Consider the following 25,561-nt stretch of genomic DNA (forward strand, 5'->3'; position numbering starts at 1 on the left):
GAAAGTGAATCTTTAGGAACAAAAGTCCTTGCTGTGAGTTCCAATTAGCCTACTCCATGCTCAGAATCTCCTTCTAAAGCCAGCTCTGTGGGACCCTGGCTTTTATTTATTGAGATAGAAAGCAGTTTTTCCCTATCAAAAACAAAACCTTACTGTAAATCCAGGTCTGACTCCAAATCCCATATCCTTTGTTACATCATACTGCCTCCCAAATATACTATTAATAGAAAATTGTTCAGCCAGAGAATCATTTAAGAGGAGGAGGAGAAAGGAAGAGATGAGAGGAAAGAAGGGGGAGGGAGGGATTTCATCAAAGCAATAAAAACTCATTGTAGATTGGATGTAAAAGACAGAAATATTTAAATTAATTAGTATATATGGAGAGTAATATCTGATGCATAGCTAGCATTCAGTATGTGTTAATTCCCTTCCTTAGGAATAAGGATCATAGAGCCAAGTAGAAAAATGCGGTCTTATGTTTTGGCTTTTGAGGAAGTCCAAATATAATGATAGTAGAACAGATATCCAACACCAACAACAAAAAAACTCCATGTTTCCTTACTGAAAATTTTTTTTCACAGGTAAAAAGAACCCAGAATTGGGGTGAATTCATCAGTTCTCGGTTTCAATCAAAAAGAGGAACACAGTATGCACGTCTCCAAAATGTATAAAAGCAAAAATATATGTAAATTCATGAATTCATTAAACTGCAAAATCACTTGCCATTTTATTTACTTTAAGACAATAAGGTATATATTTCTGTAACTGCTAAAAGCTACACTTCAGATTGCAGGTCACTTGTATACAAGTTCCCCTTTCAAAAACACCCTCCCAACTCAAACCCCTTCCTGTTTTTCAACCTTGTATGTTTACTTTCACATCTGCTGCAAAAGATAAAAGCAACAATGGAGACATCAACCACATGACTGTGTTCTACCCAACCGGAAATAAAGCTCTGAAGCCAGACTTGCTATGAAATGGGTCTTTAGAATACTCAGGCATAAAAATGTTACAGTGTAAGTCTGGATCAAATCCAAAGATCACCACTAGACAAAACCAGGTGCAGCTATATTACATATGTTTATATATAATAATCATTAGATATATCCAATTTAAGTAGAAAAATGCATAAGTCAAGATGTAAAAATTATTCTCAATGGAAGATTAGTCTCTCCCATCTCCATGAGGTCAGATTTTATCAAAGGGAAAAGGGAACTAACATTTATTGAGGACCTCTGACAGGCACACTACAAGGTTTGTTTTTATTATTCTATAGGTTCTCTGCAATGTATTATGCTTATTCTACAGAAGAAACTGAAGTGTTGAAAAGTACTTTCGCAAGATCACAATTAGTAAGAAATCATTGGCTTTGACAGAAGAAGATCCAAATCTCTCCTTCCCCACCCACTCATGGACAAAAGTAAAGGTATAGTTGTAAAAAATACTGGGTTTGAAGCGAATTTTCACTTGCTAGTTGTGTAACTTTGGACACGTTACTGAACTTTTGGCTGGGTTAATACCTACTCCAAAGAGCTGTGATGAAGATTAAATGCAAAAATAACAATGGGTAACATTTATTCGGTGCTGGGCACTGTTCTAAGTATTTCATATATTAAGCCATTTAATCATCAAAACAACCTTAAAATATATGTATTTGTATCATACCTATATTACAGAATGATTAGAAGTGAGGTGATATGGTTTGGCTCTGTATCCCCACCCAAATCTCATCTTGAATTGTAATTTTTGCATTTTTTTTTTTAGTAGAGATGGGATTTCACCATGTTTGGCCAGGCTGGCCTCGAACTTCTGACCTCAGGTGATCCACCTGCCTCAGCCTCCCAAAGTGCTGGGATTACAGGCATGAGCCACCACGTCTGGAATATAATTTTTTTTTTGAGACGAGGGACTCGCTATGTTGCCCAGGCTGGTCTCAAACTCCTGGGCTCAAGCAGCCTCCCACATCGGCCTCCCAAAATGCTGGGATTACAGGCATGAACCCCATCTTTCATATTGTTGTGATCACATATAAAACACAGAGTCCTGCTCCCTTAATATGTATTAAATGAAGGATCGTGTCTTTCCTCTGCTCAAAATCCTCCCAAGAACTCCTGTCTCCGAATAAAATGTGAAGTCATCAACACAGTCAATAAGGCACTACAATGATTTGCTCCTTCTCCTACCTATGACCTCTCTGAATTAAACTCCTACTACTTTTCCCTAGATCATTTTGACCCAACATGCTGGATCAATGTTTCTCATACACACCAAACCCACTTAACTTTTGTGCGTTTTGTTCTTCTGCTTGGGATACTCTTCCCCAGATACCTGTACAGCTCACTGTCTTACTCCATTTAGGACTCTGCTCCAATGTCACCTTATCAGAAATATCACCCTTATCTAAAATGTACACCCCACCTGCCTCATTGTCTTCCGTTCTACTTTCCCTGATCCTCACTAAAATCTGATGTCTTATGTTCTATCACCGATTTATACATTTATTATTTATCCTCTACCACTAAAATGTAAGCTCCAGGCTGGATGTGGTGGCTCATATCTATAATCCCAGCACTTTGGGAGGCCAAGGCAAGAGACTACTTGAGCCCAGGAGTTCAAAACCAGAATGGGCAACATATGGAGACCCCATTCCTACAAAAAATTTCATTTAAAAATTAGCCAGGATGGCCGGGCGCAGTGGCTCATGCCTGTAATCCCAGCACTTTGAGAGACCACGGTGGGCGGATCACAAGGTCAGGAGTTCGAGACCAGCCTGGCCAATATGGTGAAACCTTGCCTCTACTAAAACTACAAAAATGAGCCGGGCATGGTGGTGAGTGCTTGTAGTCTCAGCTACTCAGGAGGCTGAGGCAGGAGAATCGCTTGAACTCAGGAGACAGGTTGCAGTGAGCCGAGATCACGCTACTACACTCCAGCCGGGACGACAGAGCGAGACTCCATCTCAAAAAAAAAAAAAAAAAAATTAGCCAGGCATAGTGGTGTGTGCCTGTAGTCTCAGCTCCTCAGGAGGCTGAGGTGGGAGGACTGCTTGAGCCCAGGAGGTTGAGACTGCAGTGAGCTGTGACCACACCTGGGCAATAGAGAAGGAACCCATCCCAGAAAAAGAAATAAGCTGCACAAGAACAGACACCTCTAATTTATTCACTGCTATGTCCCAATGTACTTATGATAGTGTCTTCTAAATAGTGAACAATCAGTAGGTATTTATTACATGAATAAGTGGTAGATGTTTTAGTTATCTATTACTATACAGTAAATTACCCCCCAAAACATGGTGGCTTAAAACAACAAGCATTTATTATTGCACAGTTTCTGTGGATGAAGAATCCAGGCATGACTTAGCTAGGTGACTTTGGCTCGGGGTCTTTTTTTTTTTTTTTTTCCCTGAGATGTAGTCTCACTCTGTCACCCAGAGCTGGAGTGCAGTGGCACAATCTTAGCTCACTAAACCTCCGCCTCTCAGGATCAAGCCATTATCCTGCCTCAGCCTCCCAAGTATGCTGGGACTACAGGTGTGCAACACCATACCCAGCTAATTTTTGTATTTTTAGTAGAGACAGGGTTTCGCCATGTTGGCAAGACAGGTCTCGAATTCCTGACCTCAGGTGATCCACCCATCTTGGCCTCCCAAAGTACTGGGATTACAGGCGTGAGCCACGTACCCGGCCAGGGGTTTTCATGAAGCTGTAGTAAAGCTGTCTACTGCATTTGCATTCATCTCAAGGCTCAACTCTGCCTGGAGAATCTGCTTCCAAGATCACTCACACCAAAGATCTGCATCCAAGCTTACTGACAGACCTCATTTTTTACCACATGGACATCTCTACAGGCTGCCTGAGTGTTCTCAGGATATGGTAGCTAGTGGTCCCAGGGAGAGGGAGAGAGCCAGAATCCCAAGAGAGAAGCCACAGTATTTTATAACCTAATCTTAGAAGTGACATCCCATCACTTTTGCTGTATTCTATTCACTAGCCTCCACTCAAGGGGAGGAAATTACACTAAGGGTATGCATACCAGGAGGCAGAGAAAATTGGGGGCCATAATAAAGGCTGCCTACCACAGTACGCATAATAAAAATTTTTTTAAAAATACAAAAAAACTTGCCCTTTAGTTATATATTATGTATTATATTTATTTAAATATGATTCTATGATCATTATGCAATTATTCATCCCAATGCTAGTCTTTTCGATCTTACAAAATATCAGAGAGAATACATGAAATACTGAACATTTCTGGTTAACCAGTGTTCATTAATGGTCAGAGATAATACAACTAGCAAGGATAAGTCAACAAAAATGGCATCTGGAGAAAAAAAGACTTATTGGGTAAATCTTGCTAAGTAGATGACTCTGACCTTTACTATTTAATCATTATAGGCATCATCTTTAGGAGATGGAATGGCACTTAATAAAAGATCAGCTTTTTGTATTACAATTAAAGAAATAATAAAAATTCAAAGGTTACTTAGTAAGCTAGAGGATATATCAATCTACTGTTAAGAAATAAAAAAGTTGCAGGCCGGGCGCGGTGGCTCAAGCCTGTAATCCCAGCACTTTGGGAGGCCGAGACGGGCGGATCACGAGGTCAGGAGATCGAGACCATCCTGGCTAACACGGTGAAACCCCGTCTCTACTAAAAAAATACAAAAAACTAGCCGGGCATGGTGGCGGCGCCTGTAGTCCCAGCTACTCGGGAGGCTGAGGCAGGAGAATGGCGTAAACCCAGGAGGCAGAGCTTGCAGTGAGCTGAGATCCGGCCACTGCACTCCAGCCTGGGCGACAGAGCCAGACTCCGTCTCAAAAAAAAAAAAGAAATAAAAAAGTTGCCAAGTGCAGTGGCTCACACCTCTAATCCCAGCGCTTTGGGAAGCCAAGGCAGGTAGATCACCTGAGGTCAGGAGTTCGAGACCAGCCTGGCCAACACAGTGAAACCCTGTCTCTACTAAAATACAAAAATTAGCCGGGTGTGGTGGCACACGCCTGTAATCCCAGCTACTTGGGAGGCTGAGGCAGGAGAATCACTTGAATTCGGCAGGTAGAGATTGCACTGAGCCAAGATCCCATCACTGTACTCCAGCCTGGGTGACAGAGTAAGACTCCGTCTCAAAAAAAAGAAAGAAAGAAAGAAAAAGGTTTTAAGGCTAATTACACATACCTGATTATCAGAATCAAACAGTGCATCACGGCCAAGTGTGTTGGCTCACACCTATAATCCCAACACTTTGTGAGGCCAAGTCAGGAGGATCTCTTGAGACCAGGCTGGGCAACATTGTAAGATCGTCTCAGGCTGGACACAGTGGCTCACGCCTGTAATCCCAGCATTTTGGGAGGCCGAGGTGGGTGGATCATGAGGTCAGGAGTTCGAGACCAGCCTGGCCAATATGGTGAAACCCCGACTCTACTAAAAAATACAAAAATTAGCCGAACATGGTGGCACACACCTGTAGTCCCAGGTACTTGGGAGGCTGAGGCAGAAGAATTTCTTGAACTCGGGAGGCAGAGGTTGCAGTGAGCTGAGATAGCTCCAGCCTGAGCAACAGAGTAAGACTCCATCACAAAAAAAAAAAAAAAAAAAAAAATTCCTGCCTCTAAGAAAAGTTTTTAAAATTGGTGGGGCATGGTGGCATGTACCTGTAGTCCCAGATACTCAGAAGGACTGCTTGTGCCCAAGAGTTCAAGGTTAGAGTGAGCCACGATTGCCCCACTGCACTCCAGCCTGGGCAACAGAATGAGACAGAGGATAAGAAGATAACAATAAATCTTCAGAGAAGAAGATATCTTTAAAACCTCTTTCCTCTACCAGGTTTCTTATTCTTGGTCTCCTTTCCCTTAAAGTAGCTCTCCTTTACTTTATTTACTTGGCAACAACTATTTCCAACCTAACACAATTATCTGGAGACTATCTAAATATAAAATATAATTTTATAGGCCAGGCATGGTGGCTCACACCTGTAATCCCATCACTTTGGGAGGCCAAGGCAGGCAGATCACGAGATCAGGAGTTCAAGACCATCCTGACCAACACGGTGAAACCCCATGTCTACTAAAAATACAAAAATTAGCTGGGCGTGGTGGCACCTGCCTGTAATCCCAGCTACTTAGGAGGTTGAGGCAGGAGAATCGCTTCAACCCAGGAGGCAGAGGTTGCAGTGAGCCAAGATCATGCCATTGCACTCTAGCCTGGGTGACAGAGAGACTCCATCTCAAAAAAAAAAAAATATATATATATATATAAAATTAATTTTATTTTATTTTATTTTATTTTATTTTTTTTTTTTTGAGACGGAGTCTCGCTCTGTGGCCCAGGCTGGAGTGCAGTGGCTGGATCTCAGCTCACTGCAAGCTCCGCCTCCGGGTTCACGCCATTCTCCTGCCTCAGCCTCCCGAGGAGCTGGGACTACAGGCGCCTGCCACCTCGCCCGGCTAGTTTTTTGTATTTTTTAGTAGAGACGGGGTTTCACCGTGTTAGCCAGGATGGTCTCGATCTCCTGACCTCGTGATCCACCCGTTTCGGCCTCCCAAAGTGCTGGGATTACAGGCTTGAGCCACCGCGCCCGGCCCCTAAAATTAATTTTATAAATAAAATACTATTTACATTTTCACTGGAAAAACCACAAAGTATACTATGTGGATTTTCTTGCCTCCAAAAGCAATTGTGTTATTTCAAGTGTTGAGGATGCCAGAAAGCTTGAAGATTTAAAAATAACCTCACAAAGAGCTCATTTTCAACACCAGATGGAAAGAAATTACTCTAAAGACACATGTGTAGGAAGACATATATACAATATCATATGACACCATGCAAAAGGTTTATATAATTACATAATACCATCAAGATTAGAAAGACTGCAGGTAGTAAGCTGGCAACAGTGTCGATCCTCTGAATCATTAAAAAAAGAGAAAAGGGCAAGAAACAGCAAGTGGGTGGTAGCAAAAATTTTTTAAAAGCCTTTACTTTAAGCTGCCTTCCATGTGTCCCTATTGCATGCTGAAATGGTTGGCAGGTAAAATTTGAGGGCTTAAATCCTTGGCACTCTTGAGAGTCCTGCCTGTGTCCATATGGCCAAAAACTGGGGAGGGAAGGGGGAATGGGATGAATTTCAACAATCTGTATGAAATGTATTATTAAGGTGAAACATTCTTCACTTGAATACATGTAGAACTTCTAATTGGTAAATTAAAATACGTGCTTGGCACCTAAGTTAAGGCAGCATTTCTTTATAAGATATGTTTAAAGATATGCCATTAAGATCCCATTGTGTTAAAATGATTTAATAGGATTACTTAAGAATATATGTAAGTACTAATAGCTGTGTGTCAATCACAACTAAACCTTGGCCTAATACTATGTATTCGTAAATCACCAAAAATATACATTTATATTATACTTATGGTTTACAGGCTTAAATTTAACCAATTCAAAATAACTCTATTAGCTGGATGTGATGGCACACACCTGTAGTCCCAGCTATTTGGGTGACTGAGACAGGAGGATCACTTGGGCCCAGGGGTTCAACAGCAACCTCAGCAACATAGAGAGACTCCCATATAAATTTTTAAAAATTAAAATAGGCCAGGCGCCATAGCTCACACCTGTAATCCCAGCACTTTGGGAAGCCAAGACAGGCAGATTTCTTGAGCCTAGGAGTTCAAGACTAGTCTGGTCAAGATGGCAAAACCCAGTCTCTAAAAATATAAAACATTAGCCAGGTGTGGAGCCTGTAGCTCCAGCTACTCAGGAGGCTGAGGTGGGAAGATCACCTGAGCCTGGGAAGCTGATGCTGCAGTGAGCCATGATCATACCACTGCACTCCAGCCTGGGTGATGGGAGTAATACCCTGTCTCATAAAATTAATAAATAAATAAAAATAAAATAATCCTATGCTTTAATATAGTTAAATCACTGGGAGTTTCTCACTCGAAACTTTTCTATCGTAACTTTTTTATGGTTTCATGCAGATATTATAACAAATATAATGCATGGGCAAAAGTTTTCTGAGTGAATATTAATGTAGAAAGTACCAAAACCTCAATCTATGTTGTGTCCAGTGCTAGGATTCAAACAAATAGAGAGCCTACCAAAAGCTGATCTGCATTAGGGTGACCTTTGTGGAGGATGGAATCAGGCTGCATCTATAAATAACAATTAACTACAGGAGTATAGATTATATCCAATCTTATTTGATTATCTCCACCTATTTCCAAAAAAAAGGGAGGTGTTCCTGTCTCTATTAATAGATACTAGATAACATAATAGAATTACTGAATATAGAATTAGATAATAGAAAATAATCTTAATAGAGCATCTATTGCCTATTCCAATCTAATTTATCAATATAAACTTACAGTCATATTTCTTATCCATTCCATCAGACAGATAATCTTGCCCCTTCCTACCCACCCTGCCAAGATTTCTTTAACCTTACCCAAGCTCTACTCCACTTAGCTTAGAAACAACTTTAATCTCTACAAGTAGAGATCACCCTGAGAGTCGAGGACCTAGATTAATTGGGTGGAACTGACCCAAAGAGTCGTCAGCTACAGAAGAGGGAGAGCAGCAATTCAATAAACCATCACAGTTTAATCCACATAGATTTAATTTGGGGATAAGAGATAACTCGCAAAAAAGAGAACTGCTCTTGGCCGGGCACGGTGGCTCATGCCTGTAATCCCAGCACTCTGGGAGGCCAAGGCAGGCAGATCACCTGAGGTCGGGAGTTCAAGATCAGCCTGACCAGCATGGAGAAACCCCGTCTCTACTAAAAATACAAAATTAGTCAGGCATGGTGGCATATGCCTGTAATCCCAGCTACTAGGCAGGCTGAGGCAGGAGAATCGCGTGAAGCTGGGTGGTGGAGGTTGCGGTGAGCGGAGATCGCACCATTGCACTTCAGCCTGGGCAACAAGAGCAAAACTCCGTATCAGAAAAAAAAAGAACTGCTCTTAATTGCAATAATAAAATAATAAAAATAATAAAACAGTAAATAATTTAAAAGCATGATGCCAGAATGTCTCTGGAATTTCTATATAGAAAGGACTTTGGAGCTGGATGTTGTGGCTCATGCCTGTAATCCCAGCACTCTGGGAAGCTGAGGCAGGTGGATCACTTGAGATCAGGAGTTCCAGATCAGCCTGGCCAACATGGTGAAACCCCGTCTCTACCAAAGAATGCAAAATTTAGCCAGGCATGCTGGTGCATGCCTGTAGTCCCAGCTACTCGGGAGGCTGAGGTGGAAGAATCGCTTGAATCCGGGAAGCAGAAGTTGCAGTGAGCCGAGATCATGCCATTGCATTCCAGCCTAGGCAACAGAGCAAGACCCTGCCTTGAAAAAAAAAAAAAGGACTTTTAAGGATAGCAATTTGACTGGAAGGAGAGACAGAATATTTGGATATCAAGCTCTCAGTTCCTACCTAGATTGCATATTTACTTACGGTGACTTAGTGGAAAGCTGACGAAGTTAGCAGATAGGGAATATTAAAGTCTCTTCAAGCTACTCCTTGAATTATACTGGCTGCTGTTCTCCAAAGTTCAAAGAGCTAGCCAATTTATTTTCAAATATTTTAAGTGGATACAATCCCATTTAAATAAAAATAATCAGCAAAAAAAGTATAAACAGACTTTCATCATAATCGGATTTTCCAAAAACCAATATTTGAAGCGAAGTGTCAGTAAGGTGGGTAGTTCTAAATGAGATCACCACTCAACATAAAATATCAAAGTTCTCCTTTCTAACACCTCCAAGTTCAGAGTACTCCTCACTGCTATAGCATTTTTCTTTATCTTTCTCTTTATGTACTCATTAAATAGCAGCAGAGTAAATCAAAATACTAATCTAACCCAGTGTGCACTCCAGAGTATTTGTTATATTGCATTTTACTAAACACACCAGGAACCCACTCTTAAAAAGGACACACAGTAAAAGCCACCAGTGACATACCAAGAAACTTAAAGGAACAACAAAAAATCACACACATTTGGCATCTGTCTCTCCTCTCCTCTAACTAAATGCTATGATAAATGCAATCAAGCAATTATTTTCTTTTTTCTCTTTGAGACAGAATTTCACTCTGTTGCCCAGGCTGGAATGCAGTGGTCTCAAACTCGAAGGCTCAAGCTATCTGTGGGCTTCAGCCTCCCAAAGTGCTGGGATTACAAGCATAAGCCACTGCACCTAGCTAGCAATTACTTTTCAATAATTTTGGATCCTTTCCACAAATAAGGCCCATAACTGATTAATTCAGAGGCCATCTTTGGAGGCTTTATTTAGAGGAAAAAAACAAAGTTATTCATAAGAAAAGTTATTGGAATTATTGTTGTTTAGCTCACAAACAAAATAAAGTGTTCCATGTTCAAGCAATTAAAGAAAAAAATCAAATTTAGAGGTAGCAATGAATCCACACCTGAATATGCATTTAACCAAACACAAACTTGATGAAACTCAGAAAAATACAGACCACTGGCTGGGTATGGTGGTTCACGCCTGTAATCCCAGCACTTTGGGAGGCCGAAGTGGGCAGCTCACGAGGTCAAGAGACAGAGACCATCATGGCCAACATGGTGAAACCTCGTCTCTACTAAAAATACAAAAATTTAGCTGGGTGTGGTGGTGCGCCCCTGTAGTCCCAGCTACCCAGGAGGCTGAGACAGAAAAGACAAGAAAAACAAAAATACACTGACAACACTTATGCTGTCCTGCCTCTTAGATAACAAGGAAACAAACTGTGGTCTACATGTATGCTCCTCTTGATTTCAGAACCAAACTCAGCCCCTGATGGCCACTGATATTCTAAAGTTATGAAATCAGATTAGCAATATTTAAATTGGATTACTACATTAAAAAAAGCAGTGTGAGCAAACCCTATCATTCACACCAAAAATTACACACAAGGCATGGTGGCTCATGTCTGTAATACAGACTAGGCTGGGCACAGTGGCTCATGTCTGTAATCCCAGCACTTTTGGAAGCAGAGGTGAGATGATCATTTGAGCTCAGGAGTTTGAGACCAGCAGTTTGAGACCAGCCTGGGCAACATAGCGGACCCCGTGTTTAAAAAAAAAAAAAAAAGAAAGAAATGCTGGGCATGGTAGTGCATGTCTGTAGTCCCAGCTGCTCGGGAGGCTGAGGTGGGAGAACCACTCGAACCCAGGAATTCAAGACGGCAGTGAGCCAGGATCATGCCACTGCCCTCCAGCTTGGGCAACGAGGTAAGACCCCTGTCTCTAAAAACATATGTATACAGGGCCGGGCACAGTGGCTCATGCCTGTAATCCCAGTACTTTGGGAAGCCGAGGCATGTGGATCATTTGAGGGCAGGAGTTCAAGACCAGCCTGACCAACATGGTGAAACCCCGTCTCTACTAAAAATACAAAAGTTAGGTGGGCACAATGGCAAGTGCCTGTAATCCCAGCTACTTGGGAGCCTCAGCCAGGAGAATTGCTTAAACCCAGGAGGTGGAGGTTGCAGTGAGCTGAGATGGCGCCACTGCAGCCAGCCTTTGTGACAGAGTAAGATTCAAAATAAATAAATAAATAAACCCACACAGAGAGATCAAAGCAAGGGTTATTACAGAGTAGTTCTATTTGGTTGGACAATACAAAGAAAAGGAGAATAAAGGTGGAAAGGTAGATTGTAGCCATATTGCGTAAGAGCTTACAAGACATTTGGTATAAAACAATTAAATGTTGGGAGAGGCCGGGTGAGGTGGCTCACATCTGTAATCCCAGCACTTTGGGAGGCCCAGGCAGGAGGATCCCTTGAGCCCAGGAATTCAAGACCAGCCTAGGCAACATAGTGAGACTGTCTCTACAAAAAAACAAAAAGAAATTAGCCAAGCATGGGGGCACACGCCTGTAGTCCCAGCTACTAGGGAGGCTGAGGCAGGAGGATCACTTGAGCCCAGGAGTTCAAGGCTGCAGTGAGCCTTGATCACGCCACTGCACTCCAGCCTGGGTGACAGAATGAGACCCTGTTTAAAAAAAAGAAAAAAATTGTTGGGAGAATTTTGGTAAAACCTACAGATTAAAAACATTTATTTCTAAGCCTGAATTCAAACATACAAGGAAAAATGTGTAGTTTTGTTGGTAGAAGAGGAATCAGAAGGTTGGCACTCTGAACTTAGGTTGGCACTCTGAACCTATGTTCAACAATGAGTTCACCTTTTTTTGAGACAGTTTTGCTCTGTTGCCCAGGCTGAAGTGCAGTGGTGCTATCTTGGCTCACTGCAACCTCCGCCTCCCAGGTTCAAGCGATTCTCCTGCCTCTGCCTCCTGAGTAGCTGGGATTACAGGCACATGCCATCATACCCAGCAACTTTTTTTGCATTTTTAGTACAGATGGGGTTTCACCATGCTGGCCAGGCTAGTCTCGAACTCCTGACCTCAAGTGATCCACCCGCCTTGGCCTCCCAAAGTGCTGGGATTACAAGCGTGAGCCACCGTGCCCGACCGAGTTCATTTTTAATAGAGGCAAAGATCACTGTACTTGTTTCCCCAGGTGTATGAATAATATCTATCTTTACCTTAATTATAAGCTTCTTATAGAAAACACATGGAATTAACCACTTTGATTCTAAGGCAATCTGGTGTTCAGTTATTCCATCTATTTTTGAATCTGCCATTTATTGAGTGCTTACTGTATGCCAGATAGCACGTACGCTACATGGATTATATTAATAACACCCCAAACCAAAAATTTTACAACTGGTGAAGAACTGATTACACTTTCAATTTGCAGAAAAGGGAAATGAAGAGTACACATCAAGTTTCCATAAAAAGTAGGAGTCAGTGCTACATTAACAAAATTGGGACGAGAAGAAACATATACAGGCTATGTATCCTGCTTTTAGTTAAAGGGATCTAATCAACTAAAATGTTTGCCAGGACTGAGAATACAGAAAACAACAATGAGCAACAGCATTGACTACAGTACATCCTCAAGAGAGTCTAAATCCACTATAATAATATCCAAGACACAAGACACAACCATTTCTTGCCATTTTCCCTAAAAACAGAAGGGAACAAAATAGCAGCTGTGAAATCATCCAGACTACTTTAAAAAAAAAAAAAAGAAAAAAAAAGCATCTTAAAAAAAAAAGAAAAAACTATCTCCTAATGAGCAACTACATGCCAAAAAACAAGTCTCCACAGACTAGTCATTTATGGCAGGGTACAGGGTACAGTTAGAGAAACAACAGGATGACAGTCGCTATCATGTGGCCAGAAACCAGTCCATCAGCAATCTGTTTCACGTGAGATCACTTTCTCTCAAGAGAATGCCTGTTCTCGGGGAGCATGACCCTGTTTTGGCAAAACCTCCCCAGGAATAATGGCCTGCTGGTCAATCTCGGAGGGCGAGCCGAGACCCGGCCTCTCCACAGGTACAGCAGCCCAGCGAGCACGGGGGAAGATTTCCAGGCCGACAGATGCGCGAACTGAAAAAGGAGGTCACGACGCTGAGAGAATAGATTTAACCCTCTGCTCGCTGGGAACCGCGAAGACTTAAGGGGAACGTGTTTTTCAATGATGCAGGCGTCGGTGGCGGGAAGGCCTGCGAAGTCCTGCCAGGGCTCCCTGCAGCCCTCAGATACCGCCTGACTTCTGCAGACAGCCCCGCTCCCTCGCCAGGAAGAAATCGCTCCGCGGCTGCACGCAACACCTTCACCGTCTGAAACCTGCGATTCTCCGCATTTGGTTTTCTCCCGAGGCTCCTGCACACCGCACCGTGATTGATGCACCCGAGGGGACCGATTTTCCCTCGTCAAAAATACACCCCAAGCCTAACTTTCCAACGCTCCCGCGACGCAACCCCTTCCCTTTCCTCAGCGGCTCCGGCCCGCCCCTCGCTCCTCGGGCCGCGTCCAGGCTAGCGTCCCAGTGTGCGCACGAGGCCCCTCCGCGGGAGAGCCCGCGCCCCGGCCCGGGGCCTGTGGGGTGCTGCAGACAAAGAGGCTGCAGCGCCGCCGCGGCCGCCAGGACCGTCCCCACGGGGACAGCTCCACGCCCCCCGCCCCGGCTCCCGCGCCGCCGCCGCCGCCTCGCCTCACCGGTGGCTCCGGGGCCGGGCTCCTGCGCCCGCCACTGCTGCAGCCCGACGAACAATGGCAGGAGGAGACGCCGGCGTCCCAGGCTCGGGCCCTCTGCGGCTCGCGGGCCCGCCGGCTGCTGCTGGCTGACTGACTAAGCCCACCAGCGGAGGGAGGGAGCGAGCGAGCGAGCGAGCAGGCGAGCGGCCCTGGCGCGCGCCCTCCCGCCTTCCCTCTGCCAGGCGAGGCCAGCCCGGCCCGCAGCCCGCCCGCCTGCGCGCGCCCCTCCCCCTCCGTTCGCCACAACATTGTAGTAAATTTCTATTGGGCCGCGCCGGAGGGAAGGAGGGGGCCGGGCCCGCGGCCCGTCCGCCCATTGGCTGAGGCCAACTTCTAGCTCCTCTTGTTTCCCCCCTCCCTTAGGCCGGTAAGGAGAGGAGAGGGGAAGGAAAAAGAGGAAAAGGCAAGGGGCTGGCCGCGTGTGCGCACGCGCAAGTCGAACCCGGTCTGGAGCTAGGGTGTTCCGGGAGCCCGCAGCACCCACGTGGGACATGAGGCAGCTAGAGCCCTGGACGGTGAGGTCCTTTCCTCCTTCCAAGTAAGAGGCCGAGATTTGGAAGCCTCAGGGAAGTAACTCACGTAGAGGCTGTAGCCAGGACTGACTCCCCCTAAACGCTTAGTGACCTCGGGTAAGTCATTCAGCTGCTCTGTGCCTCAGTTTCCCCATTCACTAGTTTGTCTCTAGGCGCCCTTCCCACCCTGACATTCGATGAGACTTCACCTCTCCTGCCAGCTGTGTAAGGTCTGAAATGGAAGCTAAGTGTTGAGGCCACGCCAAGACTGATCCTGTCTTCTGCATTTAAGGGTCTCCTAATTCCCCCCGGCCATCTCAAAATTATAAAGACCTAGCTTCCGAGGTCTGGTCTCTAGATGAAGTTAGGGTTGCTCTGACAATTGCTTAGTGTGTCTTTATTTCCTTCCAGAAGTGTCAGAGACCCCTTGACCCTTCCTACTCCCTGATAGGCTGGTCTGTGAACAGGGTTCGGACCCACAGTGCAAAAAGAAGGCTTTTGTTTGAAGCATCATACCTAGAAGGTAAGATAGGATCTGGTGTTCTATTTTAGAGATGAGGAAACTGAAGCAGAGATTTAGAACTGACAGGATAAGAAGCCAGGCAATCTGACAGCACAGTCTGTAGACGCCAACTAGACATTCCTGATATCTAATCACAGCTCCTTCACAATCCCAGCACAGCCTCTGGAAACAGATTGCCTGGGTTCAATTCTTAGTCTCCAGCCCTTCCTAATGATTTGATTTTCATTTTTCTTTTATTTATTTATTTATTTATATTTATTTTTGAGACGGAGTCTTACCCTGTCGCCAGGCTGGAGTGCGGTGCCGCGATCTTGGCCCACTGCAACCTCTGCCTCCCGGGTTCAAGCGATTCTCCTGCCTGAGCCTCCCGAGTAGCTGGGACTACAGACGTGCACCACCATGCCCAGCTAATTTTTATATTTTTAGTAGAGACAAGGTTTCTTTTCTTTTCTTCTTTCTTTTTTGAGATGGAGTCTTGCTCTGTTGCCCAGGCTGGAGTGCAGTGGCGCAATCTCGGCTCCCTGCAAGCTCCGCCTCCCGGGTTCACGCCATTCTCCCGCCTCAGCCTCCCCAGCAGCTGGGACTACAGGCGCCCGCCACCAGGCCTGGCTAATTTTGTTTTTGTATTTTTAGTAGAGACGGGGTTTAACCGTATTAGCCAAAATAGTCTCGATCTCCTGACCTCCTGATCCGCCCTTCTCGGCCTCCCAAAGTGCTGGGATTACAGGCTTGAGCCACTGTGCTCGGCCGTGCCTCATTTTTCAACACCATAAAAGGGGATAATATGTCCAAGTAGCTGGGACTCCACAGGAGGCTGAGGTGGGAGGATTGGTCAAGCCCAGGAGTTCAAGGCCACAGTAAGCTAGGATCATGCCATTCTACTCCAGCTTGGGCAACAGAGCAAGACTCTATCTCTAAAAACAAAAACGAGGGTTGGGGAAGGGAGAAGGATAATAATAGTTCCCACCTCATAGAGTTACTGTAAGAATTAGGCCAGGTATGGTGGCTCATGCCTGTAATCCCAGCACCTTGGGAGGCAGAGGCAGGCAGATCACCTGAGGTCAGGAGTTTGAGACCAGCCTGGCCAAATGGTGAAACCCCATCTCTACTAAAAATACAAAACTTAGCTGGGCCTGGTGGCAGGCGCCTGTAATCCCAGCTATTCTCAGAGGTTGAGGCAGGAGAATCACTTGACCCCAGGAGGCGGAGGTTGCAGAGAGCCCAGATCGTGCCATTGCACTCCAGGTTGGGTGACAAGAGCAAGACTCCATCTCAAAAAAAAAAAAGAAAGAAAAGAAATGAGTTAAAATATGTAAAGGACTTAGTGCAGTGCCTAGCTCATAGTAAGATCTATGTGTGTTAATTATTATTACTATTCAGAGACTAAAATGTGGATTGAGAGGTGTGGAACTGGCAAATATAATAATATATTTGTTAAGCATGCAATTGTCAGCACTGAGCTGAGCACGTTATATAAATTGTCTGTTTGAAACATCATAAAACCCCTTGAAAACCACCTGACTACACCATCTAAAACAGCCTCCACTCAAACACCCTTATCCTGCTTTAATTTGCCTCATAGCACTTACCCTACTTGACTTTCTATGATATATTTATCATTTATTGTGCCTCTCAAATAAATTGCTGTAATCTAGACCCACTAGACTGCAAGCTCAGGAAGGCAGGGACTATATATGTATTCATATCCCAGAACAGTATACACTCAATAAATATTTGTTGAATGAATTAATGAATGTCCTCATTTTATATACAAGGAAACTGACTCTTAGTGAGGTCAGGTGACTTGGCCAGGGTCATTCTGTGTACTTGGGGTGAAGCACCTGTTTTTTTTTTTTTTTTTTTTTGAGAAGGAGTTTCGCTCTTGTTTCCCAGGCTGGAGTGCAATGGCACCATCTCAGCTCAGCGCCACCTCTGCCTCCCAGGTTCAAGCGATTCTCCTGCCTCAGCCTCGCGAGTAGCTGAGATTACAAGCATGTGCCACCACGCCTGGCTAATTTTGTATTTTTAATAGAGACGGGGTTTCTCCATGTTGGTCAGGCTGGTCTCGAACCCCCAACCTCAGGTGATCCGCCCACCTCAGCATCCCAAAGTGCTGGGATTACAGGCATGAGCCACCATGCCTGGCCACACCGGTTCTTGAATACTCTGGTCTCCTGCCTCAAGTCCTCAGGTTCAGCTGTGCTTTTTATTCAGAGTTCTAGTCCTACCACCTCTGTGCCTCAGGCTTCCTTCACCAATCAGACAGGAAAATCTGGTATCTTGAAGGATGAGTACAGAAGACCAATCACCAGTGGCTTACCATCTCCACCACCACCAAGTTATCCAGCAAATTCAGATTCATGAAAGCCCAGGATTCTCTATGCCATGAAGTGCTAGCCAATGGCACATCTAATTGGATGCAAAGAATATGTAGCATTTAATAATCATTACCCTGAAAATAAGTAGAGGTCTCAGGCTAACAGAAAAAGGCTAGACACAAGGCAGGTATGAACCACTCTGAAATTCAGAGCGCCATGCAATGATACACCAAAATCCATTGGCCCAGTCTTTCGAATCTGAAAGACCTGAATTCCAGTGCTGGCTTGTAATTCTTAGCCTGCAGATGAAAGGGCTTTGTAAACCGTAAAGTACTATCCACGCATGAGGAATTTTTGTTATTTTAGACACACATCTTCACTTGTTAGGCTGAGTGCCCAATCTCTGAGTGTTGCCAGGCCTATCACATAGGAGAATGCGGGGGTATAAGTAATGCCTAATATGAAGGCAGAAAAACTACCTTTACTCCTGGGCCCATCTGCCCTCTCACACTTCTGCAAACCAGATATCCAGTCCTGGCTCACCCTGCAGAGACTGCCATCAGGTACCAAGGGTAAAGGTCCCAAGCACCATCTCTGAGGCTAATTTCCTAGACAGAAACAGCTCTGCTCCATGCTCACATCTGGGTAGCAGCTGTGCTATGCTCCAAGCCCAGGATGGGGTCCCTAAGGGCCATCTCTATCTCGCCTGCCAGCTGAGCCCACCATTACCTCCCTACCCCCTACCCCTCGTGTTTCTTCCTAGGGAATACAGGCCCTGCTAGCTGTCTGTTAGCCCCTGGAGCAGTCAAGGGCGCTAAGAAAAAAAGAAAAAGGAAAAAAAAGACAGCGTGAAAGGGTCTTAATCCTTCCCCACTGCAAACTGAGCCCAAGCAAAAACAAACACCAGCTGCACATAGGAGGATGAAATTAGATGGTGAAATTAGGTGGTGACCAGTGGGAAAGGCCAGGGAGCGTAGATGAGGCCTCAGATGACCTGGTAGAGATGAGATTGGAAGAAAGGGGGGAAGGGCGGGAAAACTATACCCAAATCTGGGACGTGGGCGGATTAGGGACACAGCTGGCCTGAAGCCCCAGTGATAGGGCACAGGGAAAATGTTCGTCTGTTGTGGAGAATGGAAAGAGATTGAAGAGGGCTTTGAAAAGCTGGGCCCACCAGCAAAGTGTTCTGAACAGTACTATTGAATGAAAACTGATGCTGGTACCAACAGTACATGAAGAGTAGTGCTTGCCATCCTGCCCACGGCCATAAAAATCACAGTCATTTTAGACTTGTAAACACAAACAATAAATCAAACAGGCTATAATGGGATGGGGAATTACCATTCATACAGTGGGATGGGGATTATTTTTACTAGTAGTCCTTGACTTGTTCATAGAAAATTTAGAAACACGGCCGGGTGCGTTGGCTCACGCCTGTAATCCCAGCACTTCGGGAGGCTGAGGCGGCTGGATCACGAGGTCAGGAGATCGAGACCATCCTGGCTAACACGGTGAAACCCCATCTCTACTAAAAATACGAAAAATTAGCTGGGTATGGTGGCAGGTGCCTGTCATCCCAGCTACTTGGGGGCTGAGGCAGGAGAATGGCGTGAACCCGGGAGGCAGAGCTTGCAGTGAGCCAAGATCGCGACAGAGCAAGACTTCGTCTCAAAAAAAAAAAAAAGAAAGAAAATTTAGAAACACAAGAAAAAATGTAAGTCACCATAGAGCCACCAGTCAAAAATAACTACCATCAGTATTTTGGGACCTTCCCTTTTAGTACCTTTTCTTATATGCATACTTTTTTTGTTTGTTTGTTTTTGAGACAGTGATCTCACTCAGTTGCCCAGGCTGGTATGTAGTAGCATGACTACAGCTCACTGCAGCCTCGACCTCCTGGGCTCAAGCGATGCGATCCTCCCACCTCAGCCTCCCAGGTAGCTGGGACTACAGGAGTGCCATTGTGTCCAGCAAATTTTTTTTTTTTCAGCCCAGATGTCTTTTATTTATTTATTTATTTTAACACCTATTATGCCATGAATTCATAGGGAATAGGTTCCAGCAGCTCAGGCTCCTTCCCACTGGTTCTCACAAAGTGTGCTTCTCTGGGTGGAGCAGGCTGGCGCTTCAGTTGGACCCAGGTACCCTTCTCTTTGGCTTCTTTCTTTTTCTGATCATTTTCCTTCATGCGTTTCAGGAAGCTGTCTCGGCTCTTAGAGTGCTTAATGTGCTCAATACGCACATTAATTCTCTTGGCAAGAATCTTGCCCTTAACTTGTTTGTTTACATCAATGCCAACAACATGCTGGGTAACATTGTAGACTCTTCCAGTTTTGCCATGGTAACGCTTGTGGGGCATTCCTTTTTGAACAGTACCCATTCCCTTGATGTCTACGATATCACCTTTCTTATAGATTCGCATATACTTGGCCAAAGGAACAACTCCATGTTTTCTAAAAGGCCCAGAGAACATATATCGGGTGCCTCTCCTCTTTCCCTTTGTGTTAGTCATTTTGGCGAATTACTGGAAGATGGCGGTTCCAGCCGAAAGGGTGCAAATTTTTTAATTTTTTGGTACAGACAGGGTCTCATAGTGTTACCCAGACTGGTCTCGAACTCCTGGGCTCAAGTGATGGGATTACAAGCATGAGACACCACACCCACCCTTATGTATACTATCTATCTACTGTATTTATGTTTTTGAGACACGATCTCTCTGTTGCCCAAGCTGGAGTACAGTGGTGCAATCATGGCTCACAGCAGCCTTGACCTGAGCTTTAGCAATCCCCCCTACTCAGCCTCCTGAGTAGCTGGGACTACAGGTGTATGCCACCACGCCCAGATACTTTTTTTTTTTTTTTTTTTGAGATGGAGTCTTGCTCTGTCACCCAGGTTAGAGTGCAGTGGCGTGATCTCGGCTCACTGCAAGCTCCACGTCCCAGGTTCACGCCATTCTCCTGCCTCAGCCTCCCGAGTAGCCCGCCACCACGCCCAGCTAATTTTTTGTATTTTTAGTAGAAAAGGGGTTTCATCGTGTTAGCCAGGATGGTCTCAATCTCCTGACCTCGTGATCCGCCCTCCTCGGCCTCCCAAATTGCTGGGATTACAGGCGTGAGCCACACGCCCGGCTGATAATTTTTTATTTTATTGTTTGTAGAGATGAGGTCTCCCTATGTTGTGGAGGCTAGTCTTGAACTCCTGGGCTCAAGCAGTCCTCCCACCTTGGCCTCACAGACTGCTAGGATTACAAGCGTGAGCCACTGCACCTGGCCTTATTTTTATTTATTTTATTTTTTATTTACTTTTTCAAGAGATAGGGTCTCACTCTGTTGCCCAGGCTGGAGTGCAGCTGTGCAATTATAACTCACTGTAGCTTTGAACTCATGGGCTCAAGCAATCCTCCCACCTCATTCTCCCAAGTAGCTGGGATTATAAGCACAGGCCACTGCACCTAGCTTCTTATTTGTGTACTTTTCAGTGTACATATATTAAGTCATATGAAATTGCTGATTTTATAGGTTAAAAATGATCAAATATGAACAATTTCATATGTCTCAGCCTAATGCTTTTTGAAAATTTAGACCATATTATTTTAGGACTGACCTTTTTTGTTTTTTGAGAGGAGTCTTACTCCATAGCCCAGGATGAGTACGGGTGGCCCAATCTCTACTCACTGCAACCTCTGCCTCCTAGATTCAAGAGATTCTGCTGCCTCAGCCTCTAGAGTAGCTGGGATTACAGGTGCCCGCCACCATGCCCAGTTAATTTTTTTTTTGTATTTTTACTAGAGACATGTGGGACAGGCTGGTACTGAACTCCTGACCTCTGGTGATCCACCTGCCTCGGCCTCCCAAAGTACTGGGATTACAGGCATGAGCCACCAGGCCTGGCCTAAAACTGACTTTTTTCATTTAACAATATGTTGTGAACATTTATCATCATTTTTAACAATGCTATCAAGCGGATATATCATAATTTAGTTCACCCTACTATTGGATATTGAGTTTGTTTCCCATTTTTCTCTTAAAAATGATACTTGGGCCAGGCGCGGTGACTCATGCCTGTAATCCCAGCACTTTGGGAGGCTGAGGCGGGTGGATAATGAGGTCAGTAGTGCAAGACCAGCCTGACCAACATGGTGAAACCTGGTCTCTACTAAAAATATGAAAATTAGCCAGACGTGGTGGCGCACGCCTATAATCCCAGCTGCTCAGGAGGCTGAGACAGGAGAATGGCTTGAACCTGGGAGGCAGAGGTTGCGGCAAGCAGAGATCAGGCCACTGCACTCCAGCCTGGGCAACAGGGTGAGACTCTATCTCAAATAATAATAATAATAATAACTTTTTTTTTTTTTGAGATGGAGTCTTGCCCTGTCGCCCAGGCTGGAGTGCAGTGGCACGATCTTGGCTCGCTGCAGCCTCTGCCTCCCAGGTTCAAGCGATTCTCCTGCCCCAGCCTCCCGAGCAGCTGGGATTACAGGCGCCCACCATCACACCCAGCTAATTTTCATATGTTTCGTAGAGACGGGGTTTCTGCATCTTGGCCAGGCTGGTCTTGAACTCCTGACCTCAGGTGATCCACCCACCTCAGCCTCCCAAAGTGCTAGGATTACAGGTGTGAGCCACTGTGCCCAGTAGATTTATGAGGTATTTTCTATGTGGCAGGCACATAGTAAGTACTTTTTAAGCATTATTGCATTTAACTTCTTAACAATAATACTTAGGCAATATTATTAGCCTCAAGTACAGTTGAAGAAACTATAGCTTAGATAAATTAGGGGCTGTGCAGTGGCTCATATCTATAATCCCAACACTTTGGGAGGCCAGAGTTGGAGGATTGCTTGGGGTCAGGAGTTCGAGATCAGCCTGGGCAACATAGTGAGACCTCATCTCTAAAAGAAAAATTAAAATTAAAAAAAAAAAAAATCAGCTGATCTGGTACTAGCTTTGGAGTCTAGGAAAAGAAAAAAGAGAATAGCCAAGCATGGTGGCACCTGCCTGTGGTCCCAGCTACTTGAGAGACTGAGGTCGGAGGATCACTGGAGCCTAGGAGGTCTAGGTTGCAGTGAGCCATGATCGCACTATCACACTCCACCACTTTGTAACAGAGCAAGACCCTGTCTCAAAGAAGAAAAAAAAGGCCAGGCACAGTGGCTCACTTGTTGTCAAGGAATGCCTTAATAACCATCCACCAGGTCCACTTTTACAATTTCAACCTTCTTCCCTCTGGCCCTTGTTTCTTGGGATGTCTGCACAGCAACCTCAATGCATAGAGGTAATGTAATCCCAGCACTTTGGGAGGCCGAGGGAGGAGGATCACTTGAGCCCAGGAGTTTGAGATCAGCCTGGGTAACATAGCGAGACCCCATCTCTATTAAAAAAAAAGAAAAGTTAGGTGATTTGCCCAACATCACAGCTTAAACTAGGTCTGTCTGATGCCACTGTCCTCTATTACGTACCGCTTTCATATCACTCTCAGGAAAGCACTGGAAATGACGTGAATGAGTAATATTAACATCTGTCCCAAGACTTCAGGGAAAGGCTGTCATAGCTACTTCTGATTATAGCCCTGGGACATTCAAGGAGAGACCCACTGATCTGGCCTCCCATGACCCTCTCCAACCCTATTCTCTTACCAGCTGCAACGAGCCTAATGACCCTGATCCAGCAAAGCCTCAGCTCACTCAGCCTTAACCCACTAATTCTCTCTCACTAGGGGAGGGAACCCTCAAGGCATAGAGGGTTTTCCAAGAAACAGGCTCTATGCCACCTACTAGCTGACACCCTTCTAAAACTGGTAAAGTCAGCCGGGTCCAACCCTCACTTGACAGACAGGGCAGAAGGGAAGATATAAGGAAGCAGGGGTATTGGGGGCACAGAAATTGCCAGGTTTGACTTGCCCCAAGATCCTCCAAAGCTGCTACTAGAGGACAGGTCCTGAGCTGGCCAGCTAGCATTTGACTAACCTCAGTTTTCAAGACTTCCGGTGACTGGGAGCACTTTAGTGGGAAAGAAATTGAGAAATTGGGGTCAGGCACAGTGGCTCACGCCTATAATCCCAACACTTTGGGAGGCCGAGGCAGGCAGATCACTTGAGGCCAGGAGTTCGAGACCAGCCCGGCCAACATGGCGAAACCCCGTCTCTACTAAAAATACAAAAAATTAGCCGGGTGTGGTGGTGTGCACCTGTAGTCCCAGCTACTCGGGAAGCTGAGGCAGGAGAATTCCTTGAACCCAGGAGGCAGAGGTTTCAGTTAGCCGAGATCGTGCCACTGCACTCCAGCCTGGGCAATAGAGCAAGACTCTATCTCAAAAAAAAAAAAAAAAAAAAGAGAGAGAGAAAGAAAGAGAGAAGTCATAAGAGAGACTGCAAATAAATTGTAGCCTTAGTTCCACCATAAATTTCGCTGTATGACTCTAGGCAAGTCACCTACCCTTCCTCAACTCAGCTGCCACAACAAAATGCCATAGATTCAGTGACTTAAACAACAGAAATTTATTTTCTTACAGTTCTGGAGGCTGAAGTCAGAGATCAGCCATGGCCAGGTTCTGGTGAGGGTGCTCTTCCTGGCTGGCAGATGGTCACCTTCTTGCTGGGTCTTTACATGGTGGAGAGACAGCAAGTTTTCTGGGGTTTTTTTGTTTGTTTTTTTGGGTTTTTTTTGTTTTTGTTTTTTTGTTTTTGAGACATAGTCTTCCTCTGACGCCCAGGCTGAGTGCAGTGGCATGATCTTGGCCCACTGCAACCTCCACCTCCCGAGTTCAAGCAATTCTCCTACCTCAGCCTCACGAGTAGCTGGGATTACAGGCATGCACCACTAGGCCCAGCTGATTTTTGTATTTTTAGTAGAGACAGGGTTTTGCCATGTTCGCCAGGCTGGTCTCGAACTCCCGACCTCAAGTGATCCACTTGCCTGGACCTCCCAAAGTGCTGGAATTACAGGCATGAGCCACCACACCCAGCTGGTGTCTGTTCTTTTTGAGACATAGTCTTGCTCTGTCGCCCAGGCTGGAGTGCAGTGGTGCAGTCTCAGCTCGCTGCAACCTGCATCTCCTGTGTTCTAACGATTCTTATGCCTCAGCCTCCCAACTAGCTGGGATTACAGGCACCCGCCACCACACCTGGCTAATTTTTTGGTTTTTGTTTTTTTGAGACAGAGTCTCGTTCTGTCACCCAGACTGGAGTGCAGTGGCGCGATCTCAGCTCATGGCAAGCTCTGCCTCCCAGGTTCATGCCATTCTCCTGCCTCAGCCTCCTGAGTAGCTGGGACAAACAAACAAACAAACAAAAAAGAAACCTGGACTTTTGAGGCAGGCCAACCTTGGTTCAAAACAGAACTTCATCACTGAGATGCTATGTGAGTCCGGGCAATTCGCTTCCCCTCCCTTCCTTTTTTTTTTTTTCTTTTTTTTTTTCTTTTTTTTGAGATGGAGTCTTGCTGTCACCCAGGCTGGAGTGCAGTAGTGCGATCTCGGCTCACTGCAAGCTCCACCTCCCAGGTTCACGCCATTCTCCTGCCTCAGCCTCCTGAGTAGCTGGGACCACAGGCGCCCCCCACCATGCCCAGCTAATTTTTTTGTATTTTTAGTAGAGACGGGGTTTCACCATGTTAGACAGGATGGTCTCGATCTCCTGACCTTGTGATCTGCCTGCCTCAGCCTCCCAACGTGCTGGAATTACAGGCATGAGCCACCGTGCCTGGTCAATTTTTTGTATTTTTAGTAGAGACGAGGTTTTACCATATTGGCCAGGCTAGTCTCAAACTCCTGACTTCAGGTGATCCACCCACCTCTGCCTCCCAAAGTGCTGGGATTACAGCCATGAGCCACCATGCCTGACCTTGGTGTCTCTTCTTATAAGGGCACTAATACTGTCATGAGGGCCCCACCCTCATAATCTCATTTTATCCTAATTACTTCCTTGATTAATTACTCCATTTCCAAATACCATTACATTAGAGATTAGAGCTTCAATATAAGAAAGCAAGAAGGATCAACTTATGTGGAGAATGCAAAGGGTCTCTGCAGATTACAAAGCCCCATACTACACTAAATATGATTTTTATTTTAAATCTGCTATCAACCAACCAGAAAGAATCCTCAACC

The 25,561-nt window shown here is 45.2% G+C and overlaps 2 protein-coding genes across 38 annotated transcripts in view; both read right to left on the reverse strand.

The window, feature by feature from the left end:
* Positions 1 to 25,561, reverse strand: part of EPB41 (erythrocyte membrane protein band 4.1) — a 231,276-nt gene that overhangs the window by 187,032 nt on the left and 18,683 nt on the right. For 8 of the 37 annotated variants that reach the window (XM_007979744.3, XM_037989110.2, XM_073007596.1 and 5 more), the window contains exon 1: positions 14,065 to 14,289. The exons of 7 other annotated variants lie outside the window; for them this stretch is intronic. The gene's annotated coding sequence lies outside the window, so the exon portion shown is untranslated. Of the gene's footprint in view, positions 1 to 14,064; positions 14,297 to 25,561 lie in introns of those variants that run through there. 22 more of the 37 variants (XM_037988698.2, XM_037988483.2, XM_073007602.1 and 19 more) reach the window with 7 other exon arrangements.
* Positions 19,114 to 21,639, reverse strand: LOC119621182 (large ribosomal subunit protein eL21-like). Its single transcript, XM_073008133.1, has one exon. The coding sequence runs from the start codon at positions 19,966 to 19,968 to the stop codon at positions 19,486 to 19,488; it is 483 nt and encodes a 160-aa protein (XP_072864234.1). The 5' UTR covers positions 19,969 to 21,639; the 3' UTR covers positions 19,114 to 19,485.

Source organism: Chlorocebus sabaeus, chromosome 20, assembly GCF_047675955.1.
Source record: "Chlorocebus sabaeus isolate Y175 chromosome 20, mChlSab1.0.hap1, whole genome shotgun sequence".
In the NCBI taxonomy this organism is placed as follows: Eukaryota; Metazoa; Chordata; class Mammalia; order Primates; family Cercopithecidae; genus Chlorocebus; species Chlorocebus sabaeus.

Bases quoted from the DNA above. Each gene is read 5' to 3' on its own strand.
- LOC119621182 (XM_073008133.1), bottom strand. From the start codon at position 19,968: ATGACTAACACAAAGGGAAAGAGGAGAGGCACCCGATATATGTTCTCT.